Source organism: Micropterus salmoides, unplaced genomic scaffold (assembly GCF_014851395.1).
Source record: "Micropterus salmoides isolate LMB-PRFRI ecotype aquatic unplaced genomic scaffold, ASM1485139v1 Ms_hic_scaffold_5, whole genome shotgun sequence".
NCBI classification, from domain to species: domain Eukaryota; kingdom Metazoa; phylum Chordata; class Actinopteri; order Centrarchiformes; family Centrarchidae; genus Micropterus; species Micropterus salmoides.
In genome coordinates this window covers 10,339,653-10,353,041 of record NW_024044237.1, presented here as the reverse complement: position 1 = coordinate 10,353,041, position 13,389 = coordinate 10,339,653, and the positions used below count along the sequence as shown (strand labels likewise).

Genomic DNA, 13,389 nt, shown 5'->3' with positions numbered 1-13,389 from the left:
ATTAGAGGATACCTGATCCTGCACAGGCTTTCAGTGATGAAAGAGAGCAGGCAGCGCGCACAGGAAATGGGCTCGCAATAGTGCTTGCCATGACCCCGACTACTTAGAACCATTGAATTGCATTTATGAAGAGCCCTCTAGTCTTTGTCTTTGCCATTACAAAGTGGCTCTCCGCTTTGTGGTGTAAGAGATACTACAGGTAGCAGCTGAATTACAGGGTTTGATGTAAGAGGCTTTCATAGAAACCAAGAAAATGAGAAGCAAATAGCTTTGAGGTGGATGTGCATTTTCTCACTGCCTTCAATTTTCGATCAGTAACCAAATATAAGACGCTCCTGCTTTTGCACTACCAGGAATAGACAGCTTTGTATTTCTGTGTACATCTGCGTGTGTGTTTTTCTGCGTGTGTATGTGTGGGCGTGTCTCACCTCCTCCCAGTCTGTCTCCTTGTCTCGGTTGGCAATCTGCACATCTGTCTGCTCATTGATCGCATGAGGGAAGTGCTCCGCAGACGCAGTGGGACATCCGTAGCCTGAAAATCTAAACAGATGTGCGCTGCTCCCAAGCATCCTCTCACTCTCACCCAAACATCCTCAAATGTTTTTCTTAACCTTTATTCACCCAGCAACTGTATCGGTGAGCGTGCATGCTGTTTTCCACCCTGTTTTCCATTCACACACATTCAAATTTCCAGGAGGAGGTTTGGGGATAAATGGCCTGCTTAAAGCGATGATGTGTAACTTCTGCTGAACAGTGGCTACTGTGGCTACATGCGGCAATTACAGGGTACTGGTGTATTGAATTTCCCTTAATTTCCAAAGATTTTCTTGAGTCAGTTGATTTAAAGATGCCATCTTTTTAATAGTGACTTACAGTAACACAGCGTTTTAGCTTGAATCTGTATTCAAGCCCAGACACACAACCTTGACGCAGAGCTTTTTTTTTTTCATGACACTGCCTTGTAGTTTAGAGGCGTGGATCATCGAAAATGCACGTCTTATTTTAATCTACAGGGCAGCATTATCTGATTTTCTATGGCCTCACTTTACACCACCCAGGATGATTTTGCATCTGTTCATGTCCACTTGCATTTATGCGTGGACTTTATTTGCCATTGTAGTACATCTAAAATGTGCTGTGTGTAGACAAGCTTGCTGTGAGCGGGACCACAAGCAGGAAACAACATTTCTCCTGCTGTTCACTTCTTGTTTTATGTTTGTGATAAAACCATTGAAATGCTATTCTTTGACAGCACAACAACGTGGGTGGAGCAATATATATAAGCCACCATAAGCTAGTGGTCACACCAGACCAAGGAAGGCTGCTGCAGCAAAAGCCCTAGTTGTATGGATGTGACCAGAGTTTTGTTTCCGATGAATTCAAGTTTTAATAAAAGTAAGATTGTGATAATTCTTCTTTCAAAAGAGACATAGTTGAAATGAATGCCAGCAGCAGTTAGATAGAAAGAGGGAGTGATGTTCATTTCCTTTGCTCAGATATTGTCATATTCTTACGGACCTCCTTATGTGCCTGAAATTGCACAGAGAAAAACATATTAGACGTTCGACACAAAAAAGACAGAGCTGTCACATCGTTTCTCAAAGCTGTCCAAGGACTCAGAGCACTGCATAGGCTGATGAGCTTCATTTGACCTCAGAGAACCATGAAGAGAAAGAAATTAAACTATCCAAGCAAGAAAAATCAAATAACAAAGATGAAATGGACATCTTTGTAGCACAAAAACCAATAACTTCCTCTAATGTCGCCTAAACCAGTGCCTCCCCCTCGCGCCCCACCCTCACAAAGCAGTTGTGGCTATCACTCTCAACAAAGTGATGTAGTGGACTAGCTGCGGTATAAATGGGATTTCGGCATACCCAGCTATTCTCCTGTCCAAAGCTTCATTTCACTGACTCTCAGCTCCCCTGCTAAGTTCAGTAATGGAGCTTTAAATCCCCTCTGTTGTTGGGTTCTCACTCGTTTTGCTACCGGGTCGATGATAGAGCTCTCGCTTCTTGTGCCACCTTGTTGATAAGACTTCACTTTGTGCCTTGAAACGCCACTGATTATTTTCCCTCCTCACATCGGCCACACGCCCCTCCCTCCTGCATGATCTGAATGCTTTTCTCCCTGCAGGTATCCTCGTGGCCATGCCTCTCCTGGTTGACTAATACATTGAGATTAGCGCTCTCTTTTAAGGGGACTTTTTCATACCTCAAATCTTGCTTTTCATCTGCTGCAGAAGCTTTGCTCTCTTTATATTCCAAGTTATCATCTATTATTGTTGTGTGTGTGTGTGTGTGTGTGTGTGTGTGTGTGTGTGTGTGTGTGTGTGTGTGTGTGTGTGTTTATGTGTGTTTGTCCTGTGCAGAGAAAACAGATTGATGAAAAACTGGGAAAAGTGAAATAGAACAGTGCGTGGGAAGTTTTCTCTCACTGTGATTGTTAGGGTTGGGGTGGATGTTTGGGAGGAACTGCATCTATTTGAGTGTTGTTTTGTTTTTGAGCTAAATTGCCGCCTTTTCTTTGACAGCTTGGTATAGTTGTTTTGATTACTGAGGCACCTGCTGAATGCAACAGCTTTCTACAAGGTGGCCTGATTTTCATCTCATCTGATTCTTTTCCGTACTGTTCTTTTGCTTTCTTGCAGAGGCCTTTGACCTGGTGCTGCGTCACGGCCGTAACTCCACCCTGGCCATGCTGAAGTCAGAGTTCCCGGGTCTCGGAAGTGGAGCCCAGAGCTCCGTGGGGCAGCTCTTCCTGGACATGTCGCTCTACATCCTGGGCTCAGACTCTGCAGTGGACCACATGGTGGCGGTGCTCTACGGCCGCCTCTTCCCCCTGACATACCGCCGCCTGCTGGGGGGTAGCATATCCTCCTCTGTGTCTGAGGAGTGTGTAAGAGGAGCCTGGAAGGACTCAGGAGCATTTGGCCCATATCCCAAAATGATGATGACACGTCTGTCTCGCTCCCTCCTGGCCACACGAGTCTTCCTGCAGGCGTTGAACCTGGGCATTGAGGTTGTCAACACCACAGACCACCTGCGGCCCAGCCGGGATTGTAGCCGGGCCCTGCTGCGGCTGTGGTACTGCCCGCACTGCCAAGGCATGCTGGGGCCGCCAGCCTGCAGAGGCTTCTGTCAAGCGGTAATGCACGGCTGCCTGGGGGGAGCGGCCGAGGTGCAGCCTCACTGGAGGAACTACGTAGACGGACTGGGGAAGCTGGCTGGAGCCATGAGGGGAGAGCAGGACATGGAGGCTGTTGTTCTTAGACTGCCCTCAATGATCAAACTGGCTGTCAAGCACGCTGTGAACGCCCGCATCCGCCTCACCACCCTGGTGAGTCCAGTACACACAAACGTACCTACACACTAAGTGTTTGTCTAACTGTACATAGCACTGCATTAAAACACTACATGGGATTGCATTGGTGTGGGGATTTTCTTAGAGATGAGACGATTAACCTGCAGGAAGTCTAGTTTGGGTGAGTTCGAAGCCATCACATCACTGCACTGTTTACAGTTTATATAACACATGAGATAGTGTTACAACAATCGTCTTCTCCTGCTTCTCAACAAAAGTAACTCTAGTGCCTCTCTGTGAATATATGCTCTGTCTTTCATTCACTTCAACTGAGGCCATGCAACTAATAAATTCAACTGTGCATCTCCCGTTTTGGGGATAAATCACTTATAAGTGAAGTGAACAGAATTCTGTGTTGGTGTATCATTTATCCCAGTAAAAGTTCTTCAGGCGTACATGTTTATGGGCCCACAGATCGTGATTATTACAGTCCTTTACCTCTCTGCCTGAGCCGAATGACTTCCTGCTGACTTCCCGCACACACGAATGGCATGAAATCAGATCAGATTTTGATAATACAACGAGTATGTTTAAAGGGTTGCACTATGTTGGAATGACAAGGCTATGTTGTGCTTTTTCAGTGCTCAATGCAGGCCAGTTTTGTTGGACAGAAATCTAATTGTTCATTTAAATGTTTATGTTACAAAGTTAACTCCCTCAGAGAAACACACAGGACATGAACAAAGAAGTGAGTGAGGGAGGATACCTGATCCATTTCTTCCCTGCACTGAAGAAGACATCACCTTGTAATAAGAAATCACAAACACTCAACTAGACACAGCTACATCTGACCTACAACATATTGTTTCCCCACATTCAAAGCAAGAATTCACCTTGGACTGAACCAGAGTCAAGAGGGAGATAAAACAGCAAAGAAAAGGAAGGGAGGAGAACAAGCATGTATTTTTTAGGGCAGCCAGACAGATGCTCCCAGCACGTCTCAAAACTCGTCTCTCACTCCGCGGCAGTGACCCGATATGTGTGGCTTGAACTGCGATAAAACCGTCAAGTTTGTTCGTAGCCCACATGTGAAGTCAGGGAGAAGTGCTCATGAAATATGGAAGTCTTTTTCTGCCAGTTACAGAGCTGGATGTGCTTTTTCTCCTGTATATCTGCTGAACTTTTCACTCTCACACCCTGAATCCCCGCGGTGACCAGATTTCCACTCAGAACCCATCATTTATTAACACACAGGTTGACCTCACTTACTCTCCAGCGTGAGGGCGTGGCTGCATTCATGATTCGCTGACTTAGGGGAAATTGCTGTGTGTGTATGTGAGTGAGTGTGAGATCCTTATCCAAAATGAAATAAGTCCTGTGTGGGTTTAGTTAAGATTGCAGTTTCAGTCACCAAGGATGACTTTACACTGTGTTTATGGCTCTGACTCTGGTTCCAGTATACGAGATTAAAGCTGCTATGGCAGTGTATTGTTCAGCACTGTGACAAGGTCGTGTGTGTGTGTGTGTGTGTGTGTGTGTGAGTGTAATCTTGCAGAGACACTCCTTGCTCAGTGGTGTCACTGAGGGGACAGAGGCATTGTTTCCCTAAAGCCTAATTTTGTCTCGCTGAGGAGTCATTGGAGATCAACCAAAATTCTTAATTGCTTCACCTCAAATAACCAATTTAGGATTTGAGTGAATGAATTTAGGGATTAATTAACCATTACAGTGATTTTTCATGTTTTAGCCAACTGACTATAAGTTGTCCATACACTGTGTCAAAACCAACATACATTTCATTTTGTTCATTTTTATTTTTGTTTAACAATTTTCAACGGTGCCTGAATATGCCAGTCAGATTCAGGAGTTTGGTTTAAACACTTCCTTTTCAGTTTTTGATGATTTTGACCAGTGGGGAGCTATTTTTAAAAATAACAGATTGTTTTAAACAGATTTTCCTGGATTTTTTCCATTCATGGATAAATTGGTGTCAGGGTCTGAAATAACCACCTGCCACCCGCCAAATGTGGGTAAGTTGTTGGCAGTGGCGGGTAAAATCACCAAGCTATACGCCTTTTTGGTGGACAGGGAAAACGCACAACAAAAAGACACATGTAGTAAGGTTACTGTACACACACCAGTCAGCCCAGGGAATATCTATGGCAGCTTTTCAAACCAAACAAGTGGAAGAGGCCCCATCCACCTTGAGTGACAGCCGGTTAGCTTGCCAGCAGTGCACTGGATTGACTAAGGGAGTCAACTCCAGTCTTGTCGGAGAATCACTAAGCTTGTCTATTGGACGCAAGAAGAGTCACTTGGGTTTTTTTTGTTGGCCAGCTTTTGTATTGAAATGTATCGAGCATATTTTTGTTTGCTTGCTGGGATCCAGAAGAGGAGGTTTTTGTTGAGATATGGACTCTTGTGGAGATTTAAACTGAGATAAAGACTCATTCATTGGTGGTTGAACTGTGGGTTTTGTATTGAGCATTCACTGTGCAATACACAGTGGTAAACTTACAATTCTTGTGTGCTTTGTGCTTCTTGTTGTCTGTCAGTACAGTTGTTAGTGATGTAAGTAAACTGAAGTGATTGTCATGTACTGAAAGACATGGGTCCTTAGCGCATGCAAACATGCAAATATGTTTGTTATGTATATATGTGCTTTTTTAATTAACAAATAAAAACCTAATGTAATAATCTTCATGAGAATTTGGTTGGGTTTTGGAGCATCTTTGAGGGGCCTTAACAAAACAGTCCCGGCCCACACTCAACACAAGTGACAAAAAGGTGAACAAATACATTGTCCACTGTATCTAGTTTGAAGAAGCTGCTGATTTTCGATGCTCTCAATAGACTTTAAATTGGTAATTGCACTACACCTAAAAATGGTATGTTCTGGCAAATGGTAAGCAGTAATATAAAGTATACGTGATTCATGGGCTAAAACTGTAGTCTGGTTCTATAAATCCTAGCTTGTCTTTGAGATGTGTGCATGTGGAAAACCTAAGCAGCAAAACTGATCTATGGAGTTCGCTCACGCTGTCTTGTTTTGGGAGCTGAAGAGCTGCAGCTCTGGTTGGTATCTCTCACTTTACCTCCCCTCCAGTGAGAGTGTAGACCCCTGCTGCTGAGGGTGACAAACGGATCGACTCTATCTGAGTAAAAGAGTCCTCGAGGTATGAGAGAGACATCACTTCGCTTCTCTGTGGACTTGAAACATGTTACTCTGCTGGCGAGATGACCACTCATCGTCTGCCAGCCCGCTCCCTGGCATGTTAACATTCATTTCCTCCATCCAGTGCAACTCCAGCGTGAATCAACCAATGTTCAGAGAGACGGAGAGGGCAGCCAAGAGCCCTGCAGCTCCAATCTATTCCCCTGTCAACTTCCCACCCCACTCCTGGAGTTTGATGTCATCCACCTCCGTCTCTACATCTCATCCTCTACATCCTTCTCTCTCTTTCATCCCTTTCCCCTATTTATTTCTTTTCCTCTTGTTCCTACTCGCTGCTGTGAGAGAAGATGCATGATTTATGAAGCTCTATTTTTACCAGTTACTGAGGAGAAAGAGAGGAGAGAAACAATGACAAAGAAAGGGAGAGGGGGGAAAAAGAGAGAAGAATGGAGGGGAGAGTGTGAAGAGCGAGCCCAAGGGGAAGGAGGACAGGAGAGTACGGAGGAGACATCCATCACCCTGCGACCCCTCGGCTGAAAATGAAGATGGGAAGTAGGCTGAGACAGAAATATGACGGATCTGACCAAGATTAGAGGAGATATAGTGCAGAGTACATGTGTTAAGAATTGGTACACACTTGACACAGTTAGGTGATTAGTTATAAGTCTAAAATCACACATGTCTTTGTGTGCTGGTAACATTTTTCATCGATAACACACCTTTCATAAGCTCTCTTTTTTGTTGTGAGCCCTTTATGTTCAAAAATAGCTCAAGCTGATCAAATCACATCCGAACTGTTGCTTCACTGTGGAAACAAGAGCATTAATTAAATCTCTGCTGCATTTTTATTACTTATTAATCCATTCAAACATGTAGGTTAATGTACACACACGCATCAGACTACATTTTCAAGTTGTAAAAGCCATTTGAGCTTTCAAACATGTAATAAATCATGTGTATAAATGCTGTAAAAGTGATTATTTATTGGGTCATATGTTATATTTGGATTACTGAAAATAAACTGTGTTGTTTAAAAGCCCTTAAAGGCCCAATCTGCAATTTGTTTGTTAATTACAGATAAATGAGCATGCATTGTTGAAAAGTTTGACTGAATGGTGAAAAATAAGCATTGTGTTTGTTTAGCTGATCGTAGCTGAATGCTTTTAAAGGTTAATTTCAACAGCAACTGAAAAGCCTGTAAGCTTCTGTGAAATTAACCTTTAAAAACATACGAAAATTACATTAATTTTCATTTAGCTGTTTTCTAGCCAAATATGTGTATTAAAAGACCTGTTAATCAAATTGGGTGTCGTAAAAAGTTCCAATCCTGTGGTTTGAATTTTGAATTTAGATTTATCCATGGCTTTGAAAAGATGAAAACCTCCAGATTAAAAACACATAGACTGAAATGTTTAAAAAAAATATACAGAATACTAACTCAACACTGCTAGCATGCTTTTTCATGCTTCTAAATGTAAAATCACTACACACTGTTCAAGGTTGTTAAAGGAATTGTTGGATATTGTGTGAAGTTTGAAACCTCTCTCACCTAGCATAAAGACTGAAAACAGGGGAAACCAGCCTGGCTCTGTCAAAGGTAACAAAATCCGCCTGCCAGCACATCTAAAGCCCACTAATTTTACACGTTCTAAGTTTTACACAGGATTATGTGTCAGACTCTTGGTCAGCTAATCTAGCCAGCCGGTGGCTCTAACTTCATTTGCTTGCAATATAATTATTGATAATTTGGTTACAAATCACACATTTTTGCACAACATCATTTGAACGAAGGAGCCATGTATCAAATCTTCATTGTTCTCTCACTGCAGAAAATTTCCCCCTCATTGCGCATCTTAGGGAAACTATCACATTGCCTAGACCTGTTTACCATCCTGCTTTGAAGAAAACTTCATGTACCTACTTCAGACCCACAGCCTGTCTCAGAACAGAGTCTGCAAAATCAAAAAGACATCAAGCTTTAATAGCTTTTCACAGCCCTGAATGCTTTAGGAATTGCACAACTGTGAAGTGAGAGTGAGAAGTGTGAAATACATTTTTACAAGCATCTCTCTCTAACTTTGATGCACAAACAACTAATGTCTCATTATAGACTCTGATCTGCACAGTACTCGTTTATTTTAGTGAGATTCACATCTTCAATTAAGTTTTATGTTTTGTCACCTATATGGTTTCCAACTGAAAATGTGCAAAAATATGATCAAATTATTATTTTCAAAATATTTGGGGATTTGTTGATCTCATTAACAAGATTACTGAACGGGTGGATTTACTAAATAGGCATACGGAGCAGAACTGATTGGTGATGTATAAAGATTCGGCTGAAACAATCTGAGCTGTACCTTAAACTCTGCGTGAGTACATGTTTTACATTTCAACTAGCTTTGATCAGTTTATTTCAATCCGCATATCTGCAGTATACAGACATAAAGCAAAATGTTCAGTTTTCTTTATCACCCAGCTTAAGGGGACAATCCAGAAGTAAGGGCTACAATGACAAAAATGTATATTTAGTGGTCCAAGCTAAACAACTGAATTATATAGAGACATTAGATATAGTACAAAAACTTTAAAAGATCATTTCAACAATGGGGGAAAAAAGACATCATATGTCTTCATATGTCTGTCATATACATTTACTAAACAGACAAGTAAGCATATCAGATGTTAAGGATGATTGTTTTCTACGAAACAGACAGCTAATTGAATTCATATTTTTACATCTGGTGTTAGTTTGATGCTCTGCTATATATGTTTTTAGTTCCCTGCTAGTTTTACCCACAAGTTATTAATAATTCATTACTGCTTTTGTGTTACAACCTATTCCTATTAAATGTGTTGTGTGTGCGTATTCTTGTTGATAATGTCACTGATTGTTGATTACCACCAGGTGTACATATAGAGACGGCTGTATCTGACACTTGGATTGAACTTGCTTTGAGAGAGACCAAGTGTGGTTGAAATGGCGGTAATAAAATCACTGGAGCTTGGTCATCTTCTTTCAAAGTCATTTCCATGACCAACTACAGTAAGCTATTGGAACTACAGTAAGCTATTGGAGTGAATTCCCCAGTCAACTCTTGCTGATACTTCTGCAGTTGCTATAAGGAAGGTGAAAATATTGTGGAGTAGCTAGCTCAGCTAATTTAAATAGTTATTTTAATAGTTAGTTTAGAATAGTTAGCCAGAAGTAACCAACTTAAATTAGTTAGCTTACCGTAAAGGATAAACAATTGAGAATACTTAGCTAAAGTAATGGATTTACACTTGAAATAGTTAGCTAAGTAATAAATAAACAATAATGGATAAACAATTAAAAAACTAAATGGATTAAAATTGAAGTTTGTTGGCTTGTAATGGATAAACAATAATGGATAAATGGAAGTGCTGGATAAACAATTGAAATTAGCTAAAAGTAATGGATAAATGGTTGAAATGTACAGCTTACTTCTAGTGGTACTAACACAAATGCAAGTTGACCAAACTGACCTAAAGATTTAGCCCAACTGTATGAAAGCAATATTAACAATACCCACAGCAATGGTATTAAATGACAGCCACATTAAAATCACATAAACTGAACTAATTTACTGCTGTCTGTTAAAGGCTACTTGAGCTCAGCTGTGGGGGTATGTCGGACAAGAAAATTGGGAAGTGCTCTGGCTGATTTGATCAAGACATTTTAAAACAATTTGCACCACATCAAACTGAAAGATATTGTTGCACCATGTTCCTCATTTACAACCCAGAATAGTATCCGTTTGAAGATTAAGCATGATAGCTATCTGGTGTAACTTTACTTTTGACACAGTGAGACTTTTCCCTCATTTTCATTTCACTGGGAGAATTTCAAAGGGCTTCAGCAGAAATAGGATGCCTAATGTATGTATTTTACCAGAAGTCAGTGCCTATGTTGGTGACAACAATGCAGGAAAGAGGTGAAGGAGGAGGAGTGCTGACTCAGTCTCTCCCCTGAGCCTGGACTCCCTTTGGACTCCCTTTGAACACAAACATTACTCACCAAATATTCTCCAGTATGCTAGTACAGCTGTGCATGGCACACTGCCACCTTTACAACACTGATAGTTGTATCATCTTTTCTCCTGAAACTGTTTGCTTATTAATAACTCCTTGTGACCAGGATTAACGTATAAGCCTGATTATACATTAGAGTGTCACGATCCATGTGCATTGCCATTGATTGGTATGGAGTGTATCTGTACACCATGTTTGTACATGCACACTGCCACGTGAAAGCTGACATGCAGGTGTGCATGGACTGTGAGATGTATGTTTGTGTGTGTGTGTGTGTTGTATTACTGTCCATCAGCACTTCGCTCTCTCAGTGAGACGGGCTGCTCAGTGCAGATAAAAGTGTGCAGATATTTCCCAGCTCTCACGCTGAGGCAGGCTTTATCTGCAGACTCTCCTGTTGGTTGTGTTAGTCCAGCCCTGGGTGATATTAATACCCCACTAATGAGCCCCTTCCTTGAAGAATCCGGAAACAATCGTCGGGTGGGGGGGGGGGGGGGTTCAGTGGCAGGGCCCGCGTGCTGAATCAGTATTTCCCTTGTGTGACAACTCCCCTACGGCTTCCCGTGAACGCACAAACAAACAGAGGAACATAGCTCCAATCACATTAATCATGGCCTGTGGGAGCACCGGCACTCGCTCCAGGCGCAGGAGAACGGGAGAATTACACGAGAGGAAGATTTGGAGGGAGACAATGGGGTGTCACAGACAATGGGCTGAAGTGTGTGTGTGTGTGTGTGTGTGTGTGCGTGAATATTAAGATGTCTGTGCCATTACTGCATCGCTGGATGAAAAGGCTGTATTGATTAACCCTGATGATTCTGTCTTACAGCTGATTAGCATTTCTCTGTGTGTCAGCATGCATGCAATAAACAAGTGTGTGTGTGTGTGTGTGTGTGTGTGTGTGTGTGTGTGTTTATATAATGTGTCTGTTTGTCATGATTACGTAGGAGTGCATGTTTATCATGTTAATGGGCTTAGGTGCATTATGTTTAAATGAGTAATTGCATAAAATGATTCATTTTTGTTTATGCTGGGAAATCTGTGCGAGTGTGTGTGTGTGTGTGTGTGTGTGTGTGTGCACTTGGCCTCGGTTGCCGCTAGATAAAGATGTCCGGTGCTGCTCTATCTGGTCACATCAGTATTCAGCAGCAGTGGTGCCAGCCTATTCACTTAAAGGGAAGGTGGGCACAATTAGCTGTTAACATTATATGGCAGAATTAAGCCTTGGCCAGTATTCCTGGGGGAAATTAAACCACCAGCAAATCATTAAACCACAAGCTAAACATTAACAGCCATTTGCATTTTTATTGCACCTGAAAAGAATGTGCCAGGTCCATTATCTCTGAGAGACAGAGAGGGACTTCTTATTTATTATTGTTATGTTGTCCCGTGTGGAAACACAATAGCATTTATATGGGGAAAGAAAAAGCAAACGAGAGGCCTTATTTTCACGCTCGTTTTTGGAGTGTTCTGATTACAAATTCGAACAAGCCGGAAAACGGCTGGCGGAGGATACAATGACTTGTTTGTTATGCAAATCTTTCTGCTTTCATCCCTCCCGAAAATAAACAAACCCAAGCAGATGACAATTTGCAGAGGGGCTCAGCTGAGTAAGGCCAGCAGTTTGGCTGTTGACAGGTTCTTACTGTCTGCAGTGTCATTGCAATTAAGAGTTTGAATAAACAGGCTTAGGGGCCAGGAACTGGGAGCAATGAAACATAAGCGGGGTGAAGGGTTTTGGGGAACTGAATTCACTCACTCAATCCCCGGTATCTCATTTTCTCCTCTCTCCTCTGCAGGTGAGCGGGATGTGCGGACACACTCCTCAGCGATCCTCTCGCTCAGTCGGATCCCCTCCTCCCCACCCTCCCGCTGCCTCTGCATCCCGCAACACGCAGCCCTCATCCTTGGACTCTGATGAGACTTTGGCTGGCCTCCGCAGGTGAGGAAATCAGGAACTGTAATCCAGACTGAGACCCTTCCAGCTGATGAAGCAGCGCTCACTCTCCAGACCACTGCAGGAGCAATATATGTCTGACAGACAAATATTGGCCCTGACACTGTGGACAGGTTTCCTCCTGTTTCCTTGTGACACCCAGTCTTTCTCCACTCGAGTGTTTTTAATACCCCTGATGCAATAACAAGCTTAAATGAACAGTGTAATAATGCCCAGCGGGGCTGCTGGCCTCGGCAGCACAATGACCAGATTATTGTCAATTAGGAATGGAGACACTGCTTATTCTTGCCTCTTTTACTCTCTCTTTCTCGAGGGGGACCTCATCGACTTGCTTTCAGCGTTATCAAGTTGAATCCCCTCTCTTATTCTATCTCTGCCACTTCTTCTTTGTGTTTCTTTCTTTGTTTCTCTCATTCTCTCACCGTAGGACAGTTTCTGCTCTTCTCCCCACTGATGTGTGTGAGTCATATTCAGATCAAGTGAGGATTTATTCTTTGTCTCTCACTATGCTGAACATTTCTTTTCTTTCTCTACTATAGGGAGTTCATATCCAACCTGAGGGGCTTCAGCTCCTTCTACAGTGGTCTCGGGGAGGCACTGTGCAGCCGTGAGCCTGTTCCAGCAAACCACTCCCTCTGCTGGAATGGGCAGGAGATGACAGACAGGTAAATCAGTGTCTCATTTGCCTGAATCAACAGCTCTAAAACATACTGCGAGCCCTGTATGCACCTACAGACAAATCTATGATCTTGCACACCCTACAGCCTGCAGGATGGTCCTGCTCACATTTATTGGCTTTCTGAATGATCAGTTACACAAATAGTTTGCTCTGATTCTTGAATTCCCAGTACTCCAGCAACACATTTAGGAGAGTGTAGGTGAGCTGAAGGGTACGTTTGCC

The 13,389-nt window shown here is 42.6% G+C and overlaps 1 protein-coding gene across 1 annotated transcript in view; it reads left to right on the top strand.

Moving 5' to 3' along the window:
• The window catches only part of gpc3 (glypican 3), a 102,490-nt gene that overhangs the window by 55,480 nt on the left and 33,621 nt on the right, over window positions 1-13,389 (top strand). The window contains exons 3-5 of the mRNA XM_038698654.1: window positions 2,651-3,339; window positions 12,331-12,473; window positions 13,028-13,153. Of these exons, the coding sequence (XP_038554582.1) occupies window positions 2,651-3,339; window positions 12,331-12,473; window positions 13,028-13,153 (958 nt within the window). The remainder of the gene's footprint in view (window positions 1-2,650; window positions 3,340-12,330; window positions 12,474-13,027; window positions 13,154-13,389) is intronic.